Source organism: Cornus florida, unplaced genomic scaffold, assembly GCF_030987335.1.
Source record: "Cornus florida cultivar Cherokee Brave unplaced genomic scaffold, ASM3098733v1 CherokeeBrave_3.0.0_Hap2_Chr03, whole genome shotgun sequence".
Classification (NCBI taxonomy): Eukaryota; Viridiplantae; Streptophyta; class Magnoliopsida; order Cornales; family Cornaceae; genus Cornus; species Cornus florida.
Genome location: NW_026775573.1, coordinates 44,354,437 through 44,378,817, shown reverse-complemented (window position 1 = coordinate 44,378,817; position 24,381 = coordinate 44,354,437). Strand labels below are relative to the sequence as shown.

At 35.5% G+C, this 24,381-nt stretch overlaps 1 protein-coding gene across 7 annotated transcripts in view; it reads right to left on the bottom strand.

The window, feature by feature from the left end:
* Positions 1-1,056: 1,056 nt before the first annotated feature.
* The window catches only part of LOC132300395 (basic blue protein-like), a 70,495-nt gene continuing 47,170 nt past the window's right edge, over positions 1,057-24,381 (bottom strand). For 6 of the 7 annotated variants that reach the window (XM_059797437.1, XM_059797435.1, XM_059797434.1 and 3 more), the window contains 2 exons: positions 1,907-2,547; positions 1,057-1,373 (listed from right to left, as the gene is read on the bottom strand). In XM_059797437.1, coding sequence (XP_059653420.1) covers positions 1,171-1,373; positions 1,907-2,084 — 381 coding nt within the window. In that variant the 5' untranslated portion in view covers positions 2,085-2,547 and the 3' untranslated portion in view covers positions 1,057-1,170. The remainder of the gene's footprint in view (positions 1,374-1,906; positions 2,548-24,381) is intronic. The other variant, XM_059797436.1, reaches the window with a different exon arrangement.

The window sequence follows — 24,381 nt, the reverse complement described above, 5'->3', positions numbered from 1 at the left end:
ACTCCTGTGTTGAGGAGTGTGTCCGTAAGTTTTGTCAAACATAAAATCATCTTGTAATCAAAGTTTTTTTTCCTTGTTGGTATTCACACACATACCTCCACTGAAATTTGAACACCTAACCTTCCTTTAAGAATTAGGCTACAGGCTTATTGGTTCTTGTAATTAAAATTAACTTTAGGAAGTATTATAATTTACCCTTCTTTTGAAATTGACAACCAAATATCAGTTGCTTTCCATTCAAGTCATTGTCACTGATGTGTGTGTGTGTATATGTATATGAGTTACAGTGAATGCTAGACCTAATACTTTTAAATTATGTTTCAAATTTGACAAATCGATCCTATTGGGTCATTTTGGCAAAATCTGGTGTAAACACAAACTATGATGCACTTTCCCTAGCTAAACACAAATACAAAGACCTATCAAAAAAATAAGTGAAAGCATCGGCAGTATGCTGGCAAGAAAAAAAGGTGGTGTATTAATGTTAATCAACCACCTGTATTTACATCAACACTGTAAAGTGGTTGATCATAATCATGGCAAACATGGAGCTCTTTATAAACATTAGCTTGAAAGTTGAAACCCATCTCATAATTCACTGAAGCTAGTTTCTTTCTTCAGCTAATGTTCATAAATCTTCGTCCATATTGTATTTCCACATATATTTAACGTGAAGGTACGTGAGCCATCCACTTTCAGCCCAAATTTCACATCAAGAAAGGCAAATTTGGATTCTTTCCTACCTTTACCGTGCACTGGACTATATATGGAGAGAGAACCCTACAAGCAGAGTGGGTCCCACTCCCGATGTTCGTCTACCCTACCGCACTAGACCATATAGAGAGAATGAGTGGACCCCACCGCAAGTCGTGCAATCTCCACCCTTCCTGAATCTATTTCACTAAAATCTCCATACTTGCATTGCAGTCCACGGTCATAAACATCTTCATTTTCACTTTTGAAAGAAAATTTGGTGCACACTTTGCCCTGAGCGCCGCATTAGTACTTTTTTCTAGGGCTACACAAAATGGAATATCACAAAACTACGTAGTAAAATGTAATAACTGATAAACAACTTATATATTTAATGTGATATATATTGCTCATTAGTACGGTCTCTGTTATTCTAGGACTACAATACAGATGGAAACCCAAGTCTGTAATCCCATATTACATTGCATTAATGGCTATTTTCATATTTCCAGGACCACAATGCCCTGGAAAACTGCAGATGAAGAAGTTCTGCCCCTTCACAAGCTTGACGCGATCTTTCCCAGTATTGTACACTTTAGCACCACCTGGGGCCTTGCAAGAGCTGAAACCTGCTTTGTCTACAACAACTACATTGTGTAGTGCTGGGTTGTAGTTAAATACTGCAACAAATGACACAATCAAAGGCTTGTTAGTAATTAAAACAGTCCGAAGTAGAATAATATTGGTCAAATTTGTTAATGTATATATTTCTAGTAGAATTCTAGCAGAAGTAGGATTAGGCACATAGGGCTGACTCCACGAAAAGACAAATAAAGGACCTAATAGAATACACACATATTTAATGAGGATCAGGAGTTTTCTATATGTGAATCACGTGAGAGTGAGTATGGCTAGTCCAGTACACGAGGTTCTTGCCACTGCAGAGTCTGAGGAGGGTCAAATGTATGCAGAATCCGCACATGCGGAGAAGGAGAGACTATTTCCTCGATCTCTAGGTCACAACGGAGTAACCTTAACATTTATGTCTATTGTATAAATCTTCAGAGAAATTGAAGGAGAATAAAATAGAAGGTGATGGAGAGAAAATCAAGGATGGAGTAACTAAAACTCATTAAGTTGATGTTAAATATTAAAGGTCTTATTAATAGATTTTGTCAGATGCCTCAAATTGTATTGAGTCTGTCCTGCTTACCAAGTGTATCACCAGCCATGAAGTGCTTGCCCTTGGGCCAGCCAACCACATTAAAGCTCCAACCGCTGGCACCACCGACCGTATGGGTAGCTGCCTGAGACAACACGCAGTGATGCACCAATATCAGGCATAGCACCATTGTTGCGGCAAGGATTGCACTTCCTCTTCCCTGAGACATCCTATGAACAACAAAGCCAGCAGAATAGATGGGTATGAGAGTATGTGTGAGTGCGATAGACAATAGGCACAGAGTCCAACAGCCCTTTTATAGAGGCTATATTGTTGGGGGTTGGGATTCAAAAATTGTGGGCAGAGCCCCATAGTGTTTGAAAATTGAAAGTTTGATGACATGAAAAGGGTATGGGAACTTTAGGTCAAAAAAGTAGTGGGGTCCACAAAACTGAAAGGAGTGAGAAAGAAATGGGTCCGCCCAGAAACTTCTCTAGAAAAAAAACTAGAAATACTTGAAAGTGTTACAATCAGTCAAGTTGGTCATTAAATTTAGGGTCTATTCATTCAAGCATTCAAGATGGTCATTGAATAGAGCCCACAACCCATTATTGCCAGCCCATTGGTCATTGCCTCCAGGCTTCAGCTATCAGGTTCTGTTCCCTTTACTCTCTACCACTTCATCGCGATTTCTGCAAAAAAATCAGTGGAAGTTAGTCCTCACGCTAATCAAGTGTTTCGGTTACAAATTAGAAAAATAAAGGACAACAATCACATACTTCTCCACTTTCACACTATTTTTGTGTGAGAGAGAAGGTGATAGTAATGCATAACAGGAGTACTCTTTTCTCATTCCATAGACACATCAGACGGTGGTAAAATATTTCTATCCTGTGTTAGTTGGGCATACCTTGGCAACAAATTGAATTGACCCGATGAAAACATGAGAATTTTGAAAGAGTACTGGACTACAAAAAAAAAAAAAAATTCAAGATAGTCATTACAAAAATTTAATTTGAGCCTAATTCTATCTTATCACACCACATACATTTTGTGAACGGATACTTCATATACTAGGGTCTCATCAATTTTGTGTGATTTAATAAAGTGGAGCAATTTCACCAATGGATTTATATTCTAGCCGTTCAATGTTACTATTGAAATTTAGTGTGTAGATCAAATGGTCAAACTCAATAAAACATCATGTAAAAATTTGTGAAACTCTAATCCATTAAGTCTCCTTTCTAACCATTTGGTTCATATGAAAAGATAAAATTAAGCCAAGTAATTTGAAATTTTTGTGATGTGTATGAATATTTTATTTAATTTTTTTTTAATGAGTACCATTTTCCAAGTAATTTGAAAATTTTGTGATGTCTATGATGGAAAAATATTTATGAGTATCATTTTCCGTTTTAAAATGGGTGACCGAGTTTACATTTTCTATCAATGTGTACACCCTGACCATCTAAAATAGATAATTTTAAAAAACTTCAGTACTTCAATAATGGAAAAAAAAAAAAAAAATCCTAAATCTCCCCACCTTATCATAAGAGTGGCATAGTAAAAAAATCTAGTTATTATACTTTAAATAGACCTAGACAAGGGAGTGAATATGTCTATTAATTTAAATAGACCTAGACAAAGACAGTGACTAAGTCTATTAATTTTATTTTATTTTTTCATAAATAATACGTCTATCAACTTTGTTTAATTGATTTTACCCAGATTCAAATATTTCATGATCATCATCATCCTTGTCCATGTGAATGGGTTTGGCCACCTGAATTCTCTCTCCTAGTTTTTACATTACATGTTAATTCACCTACTATATTTAACTTTTTAAAAGCATTTTTAATAACCTCATCCCAAGTTATTTTTTGCCACCCTATCAGTCTCTTTCCTTCTATTACAAGTTTACAACTAGTCTTCCTTGTTTGACCGGAGCGTCGCTAGGTCTACGATATATGCGTCCAAACCATCTATGCCTACTCTCTCGAATTTTCTCACCAATGGGTACTACACCTAGTTTTCCTCACACTTTCTTCAGATTCTAATATTTAGTTAATTCAAATTCACAAACAAACAATATTACGCAAGTAGTAAAGCAAATAAAGAGAAAGGGGCAATAAATTTTTATTTGAAAACCTAGTCGGGAAAAAAATATGAAGGTTTCTACCCCAGAAACAGATTTACTAAGAACGAGGACGAGTACAACCTCCACAGGAACTCCTCCACATGAGTCCAGAAACTAATCCTAGAGTCACTCGTTATCAATTTACCTCCAATGTTAGTGTTCCACAGATAGTTTGAATTCTAGTCACCTTCAAAATTACCAGCTCATTGCAATTCAGTTAACACAACCACATCCCCAATGATCCACTTATCTTCTACAAGTACATAGAACAAGTTACCATACTACACATAAGTGGATAAACTATTATCTCTGATGATTTTGGAAACATCTTTGTGGGGGTGGAATTCTGATATTTTTGAACTCCAGAAAATTTAATGCATCAACTTATTCTGTTAAAAATTACTCAGGTAGAAGATCAAAAACCTTCTTTTTATCTCCTATATATGTAGGCAATACCATTAGACAAATTAAACCAAAAAAAAAAAAAAATACCATTAGACAAAGGAAGGATTTATGGAATGCTTTGGTTCACTGTAAGGGTATGATAGATAGACCTTGGATTACCTTGGGAGAGCTGGAATGTTATTAGATATCTTGGAGAAAAGAGGTGGATTAAATGTTCCTCAAAAGTGTGAGATGAACTCAAAAGTGCTCTGAATACAACAGGACTTATTGAGCTTCCTATGGTAAATGGCAATTGGACTTGGTGTGGTAAACATATGATCAGTAGACAGATCATTGCTAATCTTGATAGAGGAGTTGTCTCTCAAGATTGACTAATGGAATTTCCTAATTCTAAAATCTTCTTTAGACCAATATGCCATGGAGCTACATACTACTGATCAAGTTGCCTAGAGACCCAAGCCATTTAGATTTCTAAAATAGTGGTGTCTGCAACAAGATGTTTTGGAAGTTGTTAAACACGCCTGGGAGGTCAGTGTTTGTGGCAATCTAATGTTATACATGTCCTCACTAAAATGCTCCAACATGTAAAAAATAAAACAAGAGAATGGAATACCACAGTATTCAGATATACTAATGTGCTGCTCGAGGAGGCTAGAAATATGTTGGAGCAGGTTTAAATGAAAATGCTGGCAGATCCTGAAAATGAATCCTTGTTGAAGCAGAAATTCAAGCTCGAATGAATCTAGAACAAGCCTTGCTCAATGAAGAAGTCATCCTTGCCCAGAAAGCCAGGATACATGGTCTACATTTTTCTTCCAAAAAATTGTCCAACATAGAACTTCTAATGCCATTTATGGTATTCAAAGAGAGGATGGGGTTTGGATCTCTGATATGGACCAGATCAGAAGCTGCTTTGGAGATCATTTCAAAGGTATTTTTGGTTCTGCTGATTCTAGATCTTTGCCTCAAATTCCCATCGGTCATATAGTTTGCCTCTCTTCTGAAGAAGCTCAGCAATTGGAAGAATGTGTTTTGCAGAGGAGATTAGAAATGTGGTATTTCAACTTGGAGCTGACAAAAGCCCTGGTCCTGATGGATCCGCCCCCAAAGGTTTTTTCAAACTTATTGGAATGTGGTAGGTATGGAGGTTGTGAATACTGTTCAATACTTCTTCTATTCCTCATTCATCTGCCTTATTCCAAAGAAGAATAACAGTAGCAAAGCTTCTGATTTCAGACCAATATCCCTGTGTTCTACAATTTACAAATTATTACAAAGCTATTAGCTAACAGATTGAACTCTCTGCTGGGAAAATTTGTTGGAAACGAACACAATACATTTACTAAAGGTAGGCACATCAATGATAGCATCATAATGGAGAATGAACTGATCAGATGATTCCAATCCAACATTATTCATCCGACTATGGCCATCAAAATTGACTTATAAAAGGCATATGAGGTCTCTTGGTCATTTCTTTTTAGCCTCCTTCAATCATATGGTTTTGGAAATAAATGGATTGAGTGGGTTATGGTTTGCCTTTCAACTGGTTGGGTTTCAGTATTAACTTAATGGTTTTTCTGCTGGTTTTTTCAAACAAACAAAGGGTTAAGGCAAGAATGCCCTTTATCACCTCTGTTATTTACTCTCATCACTGATATCTTCTCAGCTACGGTGCAGAAAGAAGTTGAAAATGGAAGGCTACAACTAAGTAATGCAGTTCAAAAATCAGTCATAATGTTTTCCCATTGCTTTTGGAGAGGATCTAATTCTTGTTTCTATAGCTAATCTGAGCCCAGCTAGGAATATTGCCAACTTCCTGCAACAGTTTCAAAATATTTTCAGGCTTTCAATAAATTATGGAAAAGTCAAAATTTTCTCTTAAAGGCTGTAAAGAGACGGAAAAGTTTGCTGTGCATCTGGTAGAGAACAGTGGCAGCAGCCTTTTAAAGTATATAAAAGGCGTGGCAAGGAGGGTTCTAAGGCTAAACCTTAATTTGGCACATGCTAGACAATGGGGGGTCCACTTGGAGTCTTGCATAATTAGGGGGTTTGGTCAAATTTCATTATTTTGGTAATTGCATCAATTAAGTATTTGTTACTTTATTAAGATAGAGTCAACTTTTGATTACTTTGTTTTGGTAAATTGCATAATTAGATTAAATTGCATCAATTAAGTTATTTGTTACTTTATTAAGTTAGAGTCAACTTTCGATTACCTCCATTGTAGGGTAATCCAAGGGTCATCTTTTATTATAAAAAGGATACTATGTAACTCTGAATACTCAGCGAATGATTGAATAAAATTATCCTTTGAGATTTCTTTGTGAGTGATTCACAAATTCTGAGGGTGTGAGGCCTTCTCTAGGTGTGATACCTAGGTCCTATTGGAGTGATTCCAATAGGTTTTTCTTTGTTATTTTCAATCCTTCTTTTCTACTAACAACCCCTGAATCTTAGCTTTGTTTCTGAATTTCCAGCCCATAACTCTTATTTACTTTCTTCTATTTGAGATTGTCCTTTGTCCTACATCAGCATCTTAGGAATGAATATTGGATATTTGCCTATGACATATTTGGGGCTTCCACTACTTAAAGTAAATAAGAGTAGAATTAGTAAGGACAGTGGTTGCATCTTTCTTGTACTACTGGTGTAAGGTGTACAAGAACCCAGAGTTCACAAAACATGCTATTAACAAGTTGCTGAAAGAGTTTGTATGAGAAAGCAAAAAAAAAAAAAGAAGTACCTTTTAAAATGGAACCATAAAACCGGACCAAAGAATGAGGGAGGGTTTGGAATCAGAAAAATATCATAGATTGCTTTGGCTGCAAAAGGTATGCCCTTCTGGGATTTTGTTCAAGGAAAGGATAGATGGTGGATTGATTGGTTCAGAGCTGAACATGCTAATTTTCCCTCTGCTTACACCATAATTATCGGCCACTTTCCAGTGGAAGGTTGCCGTGGCCGACTCCAATGGAAAGGTTGCCGTGGTCGTTTACAATGGAAGGGTGATATGTGTTCGAACTCATGAGAGAGAGAGAGAGAGAGATTACAAAGCTGTATATATTTTGTATATATTAACCCTAAGCCAACAGAGGCTTATATAAAGAAAAAGGAATGACCTAATTACACAATGATCCTACCAACTATGGATAATTACATAATGACCCAACATAAATATATATATATATACATAAACATTCTAACACTCCCCCTCAAGCTGGAGAATATATATCAAATAATCCTAGCTTTGGACATATAGTCCTTAATCAACGCTTCGGTAAACATATCAGCTAATTGATTTTCAGACTTCACAAATGGAGTAGAGATCCTCCCACTTAATATTTTTTCTCAAATGAAGTGACAATCAACCTCAATATGTTTGGTCCTCTCATGAAACACAGGATTTAATGCAATGTGAACAACTGCTTGATTATCACAAAACAATGGAGTAGGAGCTTCAACTGTCAACCCAAGTTCTTTTAGAAAATGTCGTATCCATGTTAACACACTAGTGATATGGGCCATTGCCCTGTACTCAGCTTCGGCACTAGATCGAGCTACCACCGTTTGCTTTTTACTTCTCCATGTAACAAGATTTCCTCCTACAAATATGCAGTAACTTGTAGTAGATCTTCTATCTAAAGGAGAACCAGCCCGGTCAGCATCTGTAAAACCTTCCACCCTGAGATGACCATTTGATTTATATAGTAACCCAAAACCTGGAGCTTGCTTGAGATACTGAATAATCCGAAGAACAGCAATCCATTGTGGCATTCTAGGAGCTCCCATGAACTAACTTACAACACTAACTGCATATGAAATATCAGGACGAGTGATAGTGAGATAAATTAATTTCCCAATAAGGCGACGAAATCTGCCCAGGTCATTAAATAGATCACCTTCATCAGACACAAGTTTTGTATTTGAATCAATAGGAGCATCAATCAGACGACCACCTAACATACCCGTTTCTTCTAACAAGTCCAACACATTTTCGTTGAGATAAAACTTATATCCTCCTTGGATCTAGCAACTTCAATACCCAAGAAATACCTAAATTTACCCAAGTCTTTAGTGTGGAATCGATTTTGCATAAACAACTTCAACTTAGCAATGCCTTCAGAATCATCACCTGTAATCACAATATCATCTACATACACCACAAGAAAAATGAAGCCAGCTTTAGTGCGTTGGTGAAATACCGAATGATCAGTCTGGCATCTGTTAAGACCAAATTCTAATGCCGCCTTAGAGAATTTTCCAAACCAAGCCTGTGGAGATTGTTTCAATCCGTATAGGGCCTTTTAAGGCGACAAATAGGGTGACAAGACTCCCCCTGAGCAACAAACCCAGGTGGTTGCTCCATATAAACTTCTTCAACCAAGTCACCATATAAGAAGGCATTTTTGACATCCTATTGAAACAACGGCCAGTTATAATTGGTAGTAATGGTAATAAGTACCTGAATAAAAGAAATCTTAGCAATAGGGGAAAAAGTCTCATCATAATCAACACCATAAGTCTGAGTGTCCTTTTGCCATGAGACGAGCCTTCAACCGCTCAATAGACCCATCTTGAAGGTATTTAACTATGTAGACCCACTTACAACCAACCGTTTTGGAGCCCGGAGGTAAGGGAACGAGATCCCATTTTCGATTACGATAAAGGGCATCCATTTCATCTACCATGGCTTGGCGCCAATCTGAATTATAGAGAGCATCCTACAAAGTCTTGGGAACAAAAGTAGCAGACACTTCAATAAAAAACAAGATAAAGAGGATGAAACATTACGGTAGGAGACAAAGTTAGAAATGGGATGTGCAATAACACACGACCGAGAACCCTTATGGAAGCAATAGGCATATCATTAGGTATAGTAGATGGCGTCGGATCCGAAGACTCAGAAGGAGATGGAGGGAGCCAAATAGGCGGTCGAGGTCGTCGAGTATAAACCTACAATGGGACAACGGAGCGAGAAGGTGCGGGAGCAGGAAACAGAGAGGGAACAGTTGGCATAGGTGGCTCAGGAGTAATATCGAGAGGAGTAGTAGACTCAGAAAAATATGGAAGAGACTCAGAAAAAGAGACATCAGCACTAGTGAAATAGCGTTGAAAATAAGGACTGTAGCAACGATAACCCTTCTAAGTGTGAGAATACCCAAGAAAAACACACTTAGTGGCATGAGGGTCGAGTTTATCAAGACCGGGTCCAAGGTTATGGACATAACACACACATCCAAAGACCCGAGGAGTAAGATTAAACGATGCGGAGTCGAAAAATAGAACAGAATGAGGAGATTTCACTTGTAACATCGACAAGGGCAACCAATTAATAAGATGACATGCCGTAAAAACAGCGTCACACCAAAAACGTTTGGGAACATACATATGAAATAAGAGGGCACGACATACTTCCAGGAGATGACGATTTTTACGTTCAGCTACTCCGTTTTGTTGAGGAGTATAAGTACAAGATGATTGATGAATGATGCCTTTAGCATGAAAATAAGTCTCAAAAGGGTCCGAGAAATATTCTTTAGCATTGTCAGAACGTAAAACTTTAATGGAACACCCAAATTGAGTTTTTATTTCTTTGCAAAATATTTAAAAAATAGAGAATAACTCAAAACGATTTTTCATTAAAAACAACCAAGTCATACGAGAATGATCATCCACAAATGTCACAAAATAACGAAATCCATTAATAAAAATATGTTTTATTGGTCCTCATACATCTGAATGAACTAACTGAAAAGGACTAGCAACACAATTAGTAGCTCTTGCGGTTTGAAAGATACACGACAATGCTTACTAAGCTAATATGCTTCACAAGACATGAACTCAACATGATTAAGACCAGGGACTTGACGCTGCAAAAGTGATAATGACGGGTGGCCAAGACGACAGTGCCACCGGAAAGAAGACAAAGATGATTGAAGAGCCGTTGGAGATGGTGCAAGATCGAAGTAATACAAGCCACCTACTTCATGTCCCGTACCAATCTTCTTCTTCGTCTTGAGATCCTGAAAAATATAACATGTGGGATAAAATGTAACGGAGCAGTTAAGATATTTAGTAATTTTACTAATGGACAACTAATTAAAAGGGAATTGAGGAACATATAACACAGAGGAAAGGGACATAGATAGATGAGATAAGTAGTTCCCAAACCCAAAACTTTAGTTGACGAGCCATTAGCAAGAGTAATACTTTGAAAGGAAGGAACAGACTGAAAATCATACAAAAGATGAGAACTACCAGTCATGTGATCGGATGCGCCAGAGACAAGAATCCAGGGACTTTGACGAGAGGACAAGAGACATGCAGGGGCACTATCTGATTGGGCAAAGGAAACCATGGAAGATGAGGTGGAAGGCCGTTGTTGAGACAAAAACTGAGCAAACTCATTACGGGGAATCGTGACTAGAGCATGCTCAACAGCCACGTGTGGAGCAGTGGGTGTGGCAGAGAAAAAAGAATCCCCTTCATTAGAAGTCACTTCATATGCATAGGAAGAAGGTGGCGGTTTCCTGTGAAGGTCCCAACAGTAATTGACAGTGTGATTAGTAAGACCGCAGTGAGTGCAAAGTTTCGAGTCTCTGCCTCTGCCACGACCACGACCACAGGTAAAACGACCGCCACCGCCATGTGAAGAACGAAAGCCACCCTGGTTCACAACTAAGGCAGAACGTTCACGGCTAGGAGGAGCGGTGATACCCCTGAAGCGCCACTAGATAAAGTAGCACGCTGGAGTCTTGATAACATATTAGGAAGAGAGGGAAGTGCAGGGCTACCCAAAATCTGTGCTCAAACAGGTTCATACTCTGGTGAGAACCCAAACAACATTAAAATCCTCACGTTGTTGTTGCATGCTCTTCACATCAGAGGTGATGGGCTGATACAAGTTCATTTCTTCACAAATTCCCATTGCCTGTGAGAAGTATTCTTCTAGACTGTGAGTACCTTGCTGAATGTCAAAGAACTGTCTGCACACCTCATAAATTTTGGTTATGTTACCAGTACCCAAATATAACTATTGGAGTCAGTTCCGTATCTACTTGGCAGTGTCCAAATACAACAAGTTGGAGCTAATATGGGGTTCAATACAATTCAGCATTAAAGAAATGATCTGAGCATCCCTTTGTTCCCATGAATTGAAATCAGCATCGCTGTCTTTAGATTTATCCTTAACCAAATGAGTGCTAAGGCCTTTGCCCTTTTAGGAAAATGGCTACTGACTTGGCCGATAAAATATAATTCTCGCAATTGAGCTTGACTGAAGTCATGGGAGGATTGAAGGAGGCAGAAGATAACAAGTCTGAACTAGCAGCCATGGAGAAAAGAACCAAAAAAAATATTGAACTTGAAAAAAAATGTTGAATCTGTATTCTGGCCAGATCTAGGGTCTATTTCAAAACCAGATCTCTGTTATCCTAGTTTTAGTAAACCAGGGTTGGAATAGCATAACCGCGTAGCCAAACACGATTGTTCTTCTTCATAACTTCACAGACACCGACAAGTACGCAGCGGAGGCGATGGCGATGACAATCCAATCACAAGCAGCAGCCGAATCAATAAGCAGCGACACCACACCGAATCAGAACCTCTGTAACTTCCGGCCAAAAGAAAACACGAATTGATGAAGCCTCACCAAAATAACGACGGTAGATGTCGGCAAGCTCACTGACAGCCAAAGTGGCAACAACACGAGTAGCCAAACGGGCTTCAGATCTGAGGACGACGAACGAGGCTTCAGATATGAGGACGACAAACGAGAAGCTCTTAATCCTGCCAGCGACTAAACTTTCGACAGAGACACCAACACCACAATCGCGATTCCAATCGCGATTCCAATCTATACAAGAACACAATTGCAGTTTCCCACACCCATGAATTCGTATAGCTCTGATACCATGTTCGAACTCATGAGAGAGAGAGAGAGAGAGATTACAAAACTGTATTTATTTTGTATATATTAACCCTAAGCCAACAGAGGCTTATATAAAGAAAAAGCAATGGCCTAATTACACAATGATCCTACCAACTATGGGTAATTACATAATGACCCAACATACATATATATATATATATATATATATATATATATACATATATACACACACACACAGACACACAAACATTCTATTAATATGCATACAAGGATGCAATCATAAAGCTACACGTTGCTTCATCGAAGGAAGCCATTCGGTAAAAGCGACTACTAAATAGAACACGTGGCAGGCAGATAAGTAGGTGGTTATCTACAGTTGGAAAGTGACTACTGAATGGGACACGTGGCAGGCAGATAAGTAGGTTGTCTAAATTGAAGACTCTAATTAAATTTTAGCTGGCCCCCATAGTCAATATAATGGACTTGAGGGTAGGGTGAGGGCGAAATTGACCAGATTCAGCCTGCTCAATGTGCAAGTGGAGGATATAAAATAAAATTATATTTTAGTTGCACAATCACAATATTAGAGCAAGTGTTCATCTCCTCAATGAACTCGTTCTTCTATAAACTTTTACCTTCCACCTAAGGACCACTCACTACACACAAAAAGTAGTTATTAAAGGAATAACACCCTCTACCATTTTTTAATTAAACTACCAACATTTATGTTGTTTCGGATCGTTTTTCTCCAAAGTAATAATTTAGATGTTCATTAAGAGTGACCAAAATAAGAACCAAGTCCCCAAAAAAAACTCAACTAATTTTTCGTATGGAAAGAGACTAACAAAATAAAAATCATCAAAGGAACTTACATAAGATGTAAACAACATTCATTATGATGTACTTTCTACATGATACATAATCTTGCGACCTTGCCAAGTTGTAAGTTTGGACTGATGACAAAATTCTCTGAAGTTAGCATTTACATGTTGGGCTCGTATCAAAAACCAATACTTCGGGAACACCCTGAATCGTGTCTACACCTTAAAAACGTGTCCATAATTTCAAAATAAATTTTACTATATTTAATACTTGTCAACAAATAATGACTTTCTCAACAGATGACTTGTGTAGCACAAACATATTTTGAATAGAACATGTCTTACAAACTTAGAAATATGATGAACACATCTTAAAGTGTCCAAACCCTCTTTATTAAGAAAAGTTTGAAACCGTAAATTTGGACATCATAAATCAAGCATTCAATAAACACTTTTTAATTCAATACAAAAATATTGTTATGGTGACATAAATATGGTAGGAGACTAGCAGTGGTGTATTTAATATGTTACGACAAACGCAGCAAACCCAAGAACACAACACAAAAGTAAGCACACCACAAACAATTAACACAAAGATTTAGTATGGTTTGGCAAAGCCTACGTCCACGGTGAAGATCCGGCGAAAGTTCTCACTATGTGAAAAACAAGAAATTACAAGTTTTAGCCCCAAACCCTAGCTCTCGTTCTCTTTTCTGCAATTTTCAGTGTCTCTATATCCCACTCCAAACCCTAAACTCCCTTTATATATCATGCTACTAGAGAATACTAAATAGGATCCACAACCCACAAGCAAAAAATCGGGTCATAAATTTTCCTCGGGGTGCTGCCCCTGAACCCCAAAGCAACGGGTCATCGAGTCGACAGGTCCACAACGCAACCCGAAACCAAAATCAGGCCACATCATCACATAATATATTAGCCTTTACAGTATTTGTTTAGTGTCATGTTCCGTATAATACAATTTTTAATATATAATCAGAAAGACAATGAAAGAACTATAATTGTCCTATCTATCAAATACAGTTATTTATATGCTTTTGTGTCCGTATTCTACTTTTTTAGATTTGACGTATCGACGCATCCACGTCATCTCATGCCCATGTCCTATATCTAAGATTGTGCTACTTAGATAATTTGTTATCTAAATTAATAGATTATATTACTATTTAAGCAATTTTTGTGAACTTTTACCAACATTCCAATTACGTGTAGCTTCACAAATATATATATATATATATATATATATATATATATATATTTACACTTTTTCAATATAAGAAGCATGATGTTATTCCCAGAAACAAATTGCTTATTACTATTCTGTAAATGAATTCAAATTATACATGCATATTCTATTCATCGCATTTGAAAATATTTCAACTACGTAATTTACATTAATTTATTATTTTGATATGCGCGATTAGTAAGTTAATCAATTCATTACAGTTTCCTATTGAGGTAATTCATTTATTACATTAAATTAAGAGACTGGACAACATTTTATTATTCTTTTCACTTATCAAAAGGATGCATATGAAAAATTGTGTCCTATAAATGTCCAAACAGAAATAAGCCATGTTAGTATGATTAAGTCATATTAAAGAAATATTTAACTAATTTTAATGTCAGTGTAAGACGTACATAGAAAGTGATTATGCAATTAAATATGAATCAGCAATGGGAATCATTTTCTACGCCATATGCATGTGTAACAAAACTCCCGAGATTACTCTAAGTCAAACATATAACATAAGACACTTGTTTTATGATCTCTAACCAACTTATCTTAATTTTTGTGCCAATAAAAAACCAAGCTTATACCTACAAATGCAGTTATTGCTTAAATAATTTTAATGCCATACATATACTTAAACTCATGATTTTTGCGCTGACATGTCAACTGAATAATGTCTCGCCTTATAAATTGTATATTTGGAAATTAAATTTTTACCTGAAATGGTTACCATATTTATAATGACAATTCATCACAAAGTAAGCAAAATTTCCTCTTAAATGTCCTAGGTGTCGTTATATTCAAAATGAGAAAGTTTTGAATGAGGTAGTTTAGACAATTGGCAGACCCATTTATCAAGAAACTAAACTAATCAAGTGGTAGATTTCTATGACAGGTAATAGTTAAAATTTCTTCAAGACCGATGATAACGAAGAAGAATTTAAAGCCGAAGAACAGAGAAAAATCCAAAACCATACCAACTGTCCCCCACTTGCTCTTCTTTTTCGACATCTCATCAATTACTGTTTTCCTTGTACATTTTTTTGCTTGTAAATCTCATTAATGATGGTGTTAGGCCATGCATTATTGACTCTATCGCTTGTAAATCTGTTGATTAGAATTGGTGTTTTTTTTCCCACTAAAAGAAAGTAATTTATTGTATATCTTCTTTGAGTTCTTTCTTTACTAAGCATCTTTTGAGAAAAGAATAAACCAAAACCAAGTAAGTAGAATTGCAAATCAAAAGGTATCTATATAGAGAATAACATTGGAACAATGCATTCTAAATTTAATGTTATAATCAATTTTTTCTGAATAAATTAGTTCTTTTCTAAAAGGTTTTGCTTTCCCCCATTTACATTCTATTCTGTTTGCAAAATTATACTCTTTTTTTCTTCTTTCATAATTATACTTCAAATTCGTATTCTTTCCAGTTAGTGTGTGATCAATTATTTGAAGCTTTAAGTTTTTACTTCATAGTAGAGTGTCTAAGGGTTCTTGTCGGATTCTCTGCAGCAATGCAAAACTGATCTTGGAGTGTTGGTGGTAGGAGAGTTTGAGACTTGCAAGACCAATTCTCAAACTCAAAGAAATATAAGTTAAATGGGTAAAGAAGGGCCGTGTTTCCATTGTGGGATTGAATGTGAGTGTTCCATATCATGTAATTTGTCTTCCTCGATTAACTTTCACACTATATAATGTATGTTTCTTTTCCATTGTATATTTTGTCCCTGAATGATACCAAAATGGTGACTTTTTTTATTTTTTTATTTTTTTATTTTTGTAAAAGGTAATATCAAAATGGTGATGTTAATATGCTGCCAAATCAGATTTGTGTGCATATAACTTCCCATACTTGACCTTTCCTATTCTACTTACTTATTTATTTATTTATTATTATTTTTTTTTACTTTTCATTTGGAGTCAAAATGTGGGATTAGATCAACACGCATCTTCCTAAAACTTGTTAAGAAAAATTCTTCTCATACTTGCCCTGGATAAAGCTTTTTATGAATGTCTGCACCACTATTGATTTTTTATTTTTTATTTTTAAAAAGAATTTGCTATAGTTACATATATTTACGAAATATAATATGGACAATTCTATTCAGACCAAGCTAGCTTTGCCAACTCAGGCACAGGTCCCTGGTGCACCCATCAAGTGCCTGAGTCGGCTTTGCCGACTCCACTTAAGAATAATTTTCTACAGAATATATGAATTTTGTAGAACATCTGTACTTTGAATATTCTTCCTTTTTCCTTTTTATATTTCTTTTATTGCTTCAAAATTGTCGCTCAACCCTCCTATCAAAACTAAAATAAAAATATAATATAGAAAAAAAGAGAAAATTGGAAGAAGAAGAATAAATGGTGTTCACATTCATGTTTGTTTTAAAATTTCTCACATTGTAGTAACCTTCTAAAGTAAAAGGAATCTTGTCTTCTTGGTAGACAAATATTCAATAGTTTTTCATACATTTATCATATTTTATTTTCTTTTAATTGACCAGATCGAAAGAAAATGAAATAAATTATATTCTTCAATCTGGGAAAACCCTGTAACCCACTCGGAAGTAATCGCTTCAATCTATAAGGAAAAAAAAAAAAAAAAAAATTCTGATTTTTATTAATCAATAGAATCTTATTACTTCCATTTTCCACTCCATCGCATATTAATAGGCACCAAATAGTTTAGAACAGAAGTATCAACGGCTTAAAAATTATTCAAGTAATATAGTACCTTACTAGGACTCAAAACTGACTAATAAAAGTCTTAAAATGTTAAAATAAAGCAAATAAGGCCCTATGATCCAAACTAAAAACCGAAATAAGTTAACGTCAATGATTAAAATTTACTTCTAAAGTAATTTGTTTATTTTCTAACAAAATTTGAACATAATACAAAAGCTAGTTATATTGTCAAATACTTAAATATCAGTGTTTGTAAATTTTTTTGTTTTAGATGAGGTGAGCTTGTAAAATTATTGTTTTAGCAATCACAATGGACTCTATCAATGGTATGTTACTTTTACAATCTATCATTTTAACTTAAAAGGTTACCCCATTTGACCTATTATAATTTACGTCTTCAACATTATCCATTAGGTCCTTTGTTGGTTCATTTCACATGCATAGTTCATACCCCTCACCAATGTTTACGAACAGACCTCCCAACCAGCCAAACTTCAAATTTGATTTAGAGTTTGGCTATTCAGATTTTTTAATTTTTTTAATTATCCAATGTTTAAGTTATTAAATGATTTCTCCCCATTGTAGGTAAACAGACAAATCTGTTCGATCTAGTAGAAATACAATATATAGAAGAAAAATGAGAGAATTGCGTAAAGGCTTGAATGATATGTATAAAATATAAAAGGTTTGAATGATATTAATCGCTCATTCACAATTCTCGTATTTATAGATAAAAAAGAGCACATGCTCATATTACAAGAAAAGAAACTAAATCAAATCTCTGCTAATATGGTAAAACATTCCATAAATCATGGCTATCATATATGCTAACATATGCATAATGCTAATATGGTAAGTCATTCCATAAATCATGGCTATCATATATGCTAACACTCCCCCTCAAGTTGGTGCGTGGATATCTGAGACGCCCAACTTGGACAACGCATCTTCAAACACGGTCTTGCTAGCACCCTTCTTCAGAATCTACAAGTTGCAGAGTGCAAATCTAACTAGATTAAAAGAGTCGATCAACAAATCAAAAATGTATCCTCAGACCATAAACAACCAACCATGTCTCCTAAAACCGTAAACAACCAACAATGTCTCCTCAGACCATTTCCCTTCATACACATGTCTAAAACATATAGATGGAAGAATCAACAATGTCTACTCAAACCATTCCCCTTCATACATATGTTTAAACAATGTAGATGAAATAATGAACAATGTCTCCTCAAACCATAAAAAGAAACAACTATGTCTCCTTAAACCATTTCTGAATAGCTAGTGCCAAACTCGCAACGCCCTCATTGAGGTCGGACCACCCTGCCTACCCGACACCTCCCGGATGAGTGATGTCACCTTAGACCATTCCCGACTGGGTGGTGCCGAACTCGCAATGCCCTCATTGCAATCGAACTACCCTGACTCTGATACCAAGTAGAAATACAATATATAGAAGAAAAATGAGATAATTGCGTAAAGACTTGAATGATATGTATAATATGTAAAAGGTTTGAACGATATTAATCACTCATTCACAGCTCTAGTATTTATAGATAATAAAAAAAGCGCACAAAGAAAAGAAACTAAATCAAATCTCTACTAATATGGCAAGTCATTCTATAAATCATGGCTATCATATATGCTAACAGATCTCTTCAATACTATTGCTGTATTTCTACACAATTTCATTTTATGTGCATATTCCTTCAACAATAACAGTTCTCCACGCATCCAAATTCTTCCAAATCAGTAAAAAAAAGAACTTTCTATTTTCTCATTCTAAAGTATTAAGCTCTCTCTATCTATCCCTGGCACACACGATCCAGTATAAACACATTTTCTCCATCTTCTTCATGTTCAATCTTGCATTATTTATCGGTCCAGATCAATCTTTACACTCTGCTCATAATCAAAGATGTTCTCATGTAATTATACACATGGTATGATATATTGCTCAATTGACCCAGCATTATACACCAATTAATTAATGGGCCTCGCAATATACCCAAATTAATATTCACAGCACATAATGAATACCAAATTAAAAAATAACCGTCTATATTCAGCTCATTTGCCTGTGAAATTTTGCGACCTAACCCTTCATGGTTTTCCAGTACTCTCGGCTTTAGTAGTTAGTGTTACTTTTCTGGTTAATTAAACTATTGATCAAACTAAAACCCATCTAAAATCACTTACTTCAGTATAATGTGGTTAACCCCAATACTCTCCATTTTTTTCTCCTTAAATGACAATTTTATTCAACAAGGGACAAAGCTTTACAACCAGATGAATATAACATCTACACAGAGCAAGCCACAAAGCAAAGAGGCCCTTACAACAATCAACCAACAACAAAACATGAATAAAAAAACCCACAGTGAGCATAAGAAAGCAATACAGATGAAACAAGAGGGAAAAAAAGGAAGAAAAAAAGACAGCAGATAAGAAAGCCACATATTTGTGACAGAAACAGACTTCATACGCTGAAGACAGTTTTATAGCCAAGTGGCCTTTAGCACTTATTTCTTACTTATAAGTAAGCAGAAACCCATTTTATAGCATTTTCTAACAATTCAAACAAGAGAACTATGATTGGGCACATCAAAATGAATATGGTGGGGACCTTCAGTACTACTGTGGGGTCCATTTGACATTTGGGACTATTCAATTGATTGAAGACCTTTACATGAGTAAAGACAAAAGATATCATAGCACAGGAGAAAAGGAGAAATTATGCTGACTAGATGTCAAGGCCTATATTTTATTTATTTGCCATTACTAGTTGAATAAACAAATAAAAAGCAACAATTTTTCTCTCAGTTGATTAATATACTCAATTTTATGCTAAATGAATGCATTGTGTTTGTTCCTATAAACAAAAGTAAGGATTTAACCAACGGGCCAGTGACCTAGCGGTATCAGCGATTCAATTTCCAAAGGGAGGTTAGGGGTTCAAGCCTTAGTGGAGGCATGTGTGTGTGAGTACCAACTAAGAAAAAAAAAAAAAAAAAAAAAAGTAAGGATTTATATAGGAAGAAACCATATTCGGGTCAAACATTGACACTCGATAGACACTCTTGAACAAGTGTCCAACACTTTGCTGATGTTTCCATAATTTAAAAACTATATAATTTCGCAGACTTAGTTTACACCTTGGACATTTGACCAGCACATCCCAGAGACTCCCCAACACATCTTATACAATTCCCAGCATAATATAACACACATCTAATTAGCCACATTCCACAATCTTGAAAAGAGTTTGAAACACCTCAAAAATCGAACCTTTTAGCTGAATTTTTATTATTATTATTTTTTTTCGTAATGTATAAAACAATAGTTGTAATGACAAAGTTAGAGAGTAGTAATCTTGACGATATTTGTTCAGGAAAAAAAAAATATATTGATGGTATCTGCATAGTTTATCTTCTAAATTCCGTAACTAAAAGCATAGAAATTAAATATGTTAAAATTCTATGAATGTCCTATTAAGTAGATATATATTTGAAATTCAATGCATCAGCGTGTCTTTGTCGTATTGTGTTTGTTTCCCGTGTAAGTATGTGTTGCTTAGTTTATAGCACATCAGATCAATAATCTTTGTATAATTCGGGATTGGTTTGCCATGCTTTTCTTTGTATACATTGGTCATGGTCCCATTAATTGTTTTGTAAACTCAACCGTAAAGCCGTACTAGTGCTAATGGGTGGTGTCCTATCATAGATTCTACACTTCTATACATAATGAGATTAGATATCAAGCTACCAATAGAGTGCCATAAATTTAGTAATTGCGATAAAAAGAATAACACAGAGGCTAAATTTTTTTTCTTTCTATAGGACTGTTATTAGACAAACTATGTTATATGGAGCGGAGTGTTGGGCCCTAAAACAAGGGAAAAAGAACGACGCCTTCATGTAGCAGAAATGAGAATGCTAAGATGGATGATTGGAGTAACTAGAAGAGATAGGGTCACTAATGAATGTGTAAGAGAAAAATTAGGAGTGACACCCATTAGTGAGAAAATTAGAGAGAGTAGACTACATGGTTTGGAAACATATTAATTTTTATTATTTTTATTTTATAAGTAAGATTGTATTAAAGATGCGTTCAAAAGGGGAACGCATCCCTCAAAAGCTACACAATGCCAAATAGGTCCTCTAAACTCTCTCTGAGTCCAAAAAATCAGCTAAATCCACTATGGATTTACAATTTTTCCCTAGAACAGAACAAAAAAGAGTGCTAATAATGGGGAACTTCATTGCACCAATAGGATTCCCCTTTCCTTCAAAGGATCTCCTATTTCTTTCAAGCCATAAACACCACCAAATGCACAAAGGCACAACCTTCAAGAAATCGCAGACTTGAGGCCCCCACTGTACACCCTCTTCAAGCCTCCACCAAGTCTTTGGAGGACTTGGGCATAACCCATTGGATTCCAAACAAACCCAACAACATAACCCAACTGTCCCAAACCAATGGGCAGTGCCAAAGAAGATAATCCACTGTTTCCTCATCTCTCTTACACCTGCAGCAACAGTTGACCACCACTAGTCTCCCCCTCTTAAGGTTATCCTCAGTCAAGATCTTCCTCAACACAAATGTCCAAGCAAAGAAAGCCACCTTAAGGGGGGGATTAGAACACCAAATAGCCTTCCACAGGAAAGAATTTCCAGTCCAACAAGGAAGACTAAGTGTCATAGAAAGTAAGAGATAGAGAGGGGCAACCAAAAATAACATGGGATGAGGTTATTAAAAATGACTTTAAAAAGTTAAATATAATAGGTGAAATGGCATGTGTTAGTAGAAAGGGTTGGAGATAGAGAATTCATGTGGCCGGCCCCATTCATATGGGATTAAGGCAATGATGATGATGATGATGATGATGATGGTATCTGATATAGAACTACAACTAAGTTGAAGACAAATTAATTAAATGTTAGTTGACAGAGCATTGAAAAACCTCACTTGTGAGAGATGACAAATGGGATTTTAATATTAAACTAATCTAAATTATTTGATTTCTCATTGGTATCAATTTAATCCTCTAATGCACATGGTTCAAAAAATCACCCATGACCGTGTGGACTCATCCGAGTCATCTGTCTCAATAACTTCTGATCCAATGACGTGACCCAATACAATATCTAAGTGGGATGGCGGGTAAGTAACGCATGACAAACAGCAACTGTCACTTGATACGTTTCTGTCTCGCAAAACATTAAGTGACTTGTCTTAATATCGCCGCAATGTCACGTGAGCATAGCCATCTCAACTTCAGTTTGCAAATTAGTTCTTGCTGCACTGGAAGCAACTCAATGCACTTGCCAAAAGGGCATGCAATCTCTCTCAGATTCTCTCTTTTGCCTCCTGAAACCCACTTACAATCTCTAAGAGTCAATTCTATTCTTCATCACTCTCATCTTTGGCGATCAAAGTTCTCTCATTCTAGTTATCACCGCTTGATAGATGGATAATCAGGTTTCTCAAACACAAAAAGGAAAAGGTACATTTCTTTGCTAATGTCTGAATTTTAAGTCAAATTGATATGATTATTTATGTATTTCTCAATTCACCGTAGATCTAAATTTTATATTCTGGATTTATGACTTTTCATGCATAACTTTAATTTATATGAAAATTTTAAAATAATACATACAATAATCAAATGCTATTAGATCTTTGTAGATCTACAATATTCAAGAAAGAAAATGAAGAATCTAAGTCTCATGAGTAGACCTGTGCTACAATTGCTAGGTAATAATGTTGTATATTAAAATGGTAATGAATGCATCAATCTTTTAGACAATCTTATATGTTCTAGATGTAATTTTCAATTGCTATTAGATCTTTGTAGATCTACTATATTCAAGAAAGAAAATGAAGAATCTAAGTAGATCTATGCTACAATTGCTAGGTAATAATGTTGTATTAAAATGGTAATGCATGCATCAATCATTTAGACAATTTTATATGTTGTAGATGTAATTTCTTTTTTTTTTCATTTTTTTTTTTTTTTTTTGTATTCCATTTTTCTATTCTTTATTATTTCAAATCTTACACATTTTTTATAAAAAGTTTTAACTCTTATATGTAGCATAATAAAAATTTTAATACGCTCTGAGCAAGTCATATCTGAAGCCTCCAAGTCAATAACCAATTACTGCAGTTGTAAACAAATTAATGCATGGATATACAACTCCCAAAACCAAAAAAGATCCTTATAAGCTAATAATTGATGAGTTCCCCATTTTTCTCTAACAAGTTGATTTTTTTAAATGATTTCCACTATATTTCTGTTTTAACATAATTTTCATTCTTAGAACTTTACATCTCATAATTAGTTATGGAGTTATCCATTGCATTAAATACACAAGTGGCCTTAGATGGATACCTGTTAGCAGATATGATAGCCACGATGATTTATGGAATGATTTACCCTATTAGCAAAGATTTGATTATGCTATAGAATATGTCATAGAATATTCTGTAATTTGATTTAGATTTGATTTAATTTCCTTTCTTGTAATATGAGTGTGTGCTCTTTTTATCTATAAATACTAGAGCTGTGAATGAGTGATTTATCTCATTCAAGCCTTTACACAATTCTCTCATTTCTCTTCACTTTCTTCTATATTGAATTTCTACTTGGTATCAAAGCCAGGACCTTTTCACACCTTTCAACAGCCTTGCTACATGTGTGACAACCACTTAAGGCAGTTTGTGACATCGTGTGACGTTGCCTACACATGTTTTTCTGTGTTGCTGTTTTGTGATTGAAAATAGGTATTTTTAAGTTTTACAATTAATTTTTTAACTCTTCTAGGGTTGGGTAAATTGGGATAGTTGGTCTCCAACACCTAGAAGAGATTGGGTAAAAAAAAAATTGAGTCTACAGAGAGGTTCCAAATATTAAGAAGGAGGTTGTCTGGCTATATGTAAGCAGGCAACGCTCCTTAAAAAGTTATGTGTTGAAATATCTTTATTATTTTTATTTTTATTAGCTGTTTTTAGGCTTTTATTAGATGTTTTATGTAAGATCCCTTTAATCATGGGATTACGTAGATAAGATCCCTGTAATTATAGGATCCCATAGATAAGATCCCATAATCATGGGATCCCGTAGATTTTGGCATATTTTATGTCTTTCTTTGATTTGGTTTCCTTTCTTTGTACCCTATTCTTGTATATAAATATAGATCTTGGCTCTCAGTTTGAGTAAGCCAAAACCCAAAACTTCTTCTTTTTGGTATCAGAGCAAAACAAAAAGCTTCGCCTCCCCATCTTCCTCCGCAATGCCGCCACCTTCTCTCTCCC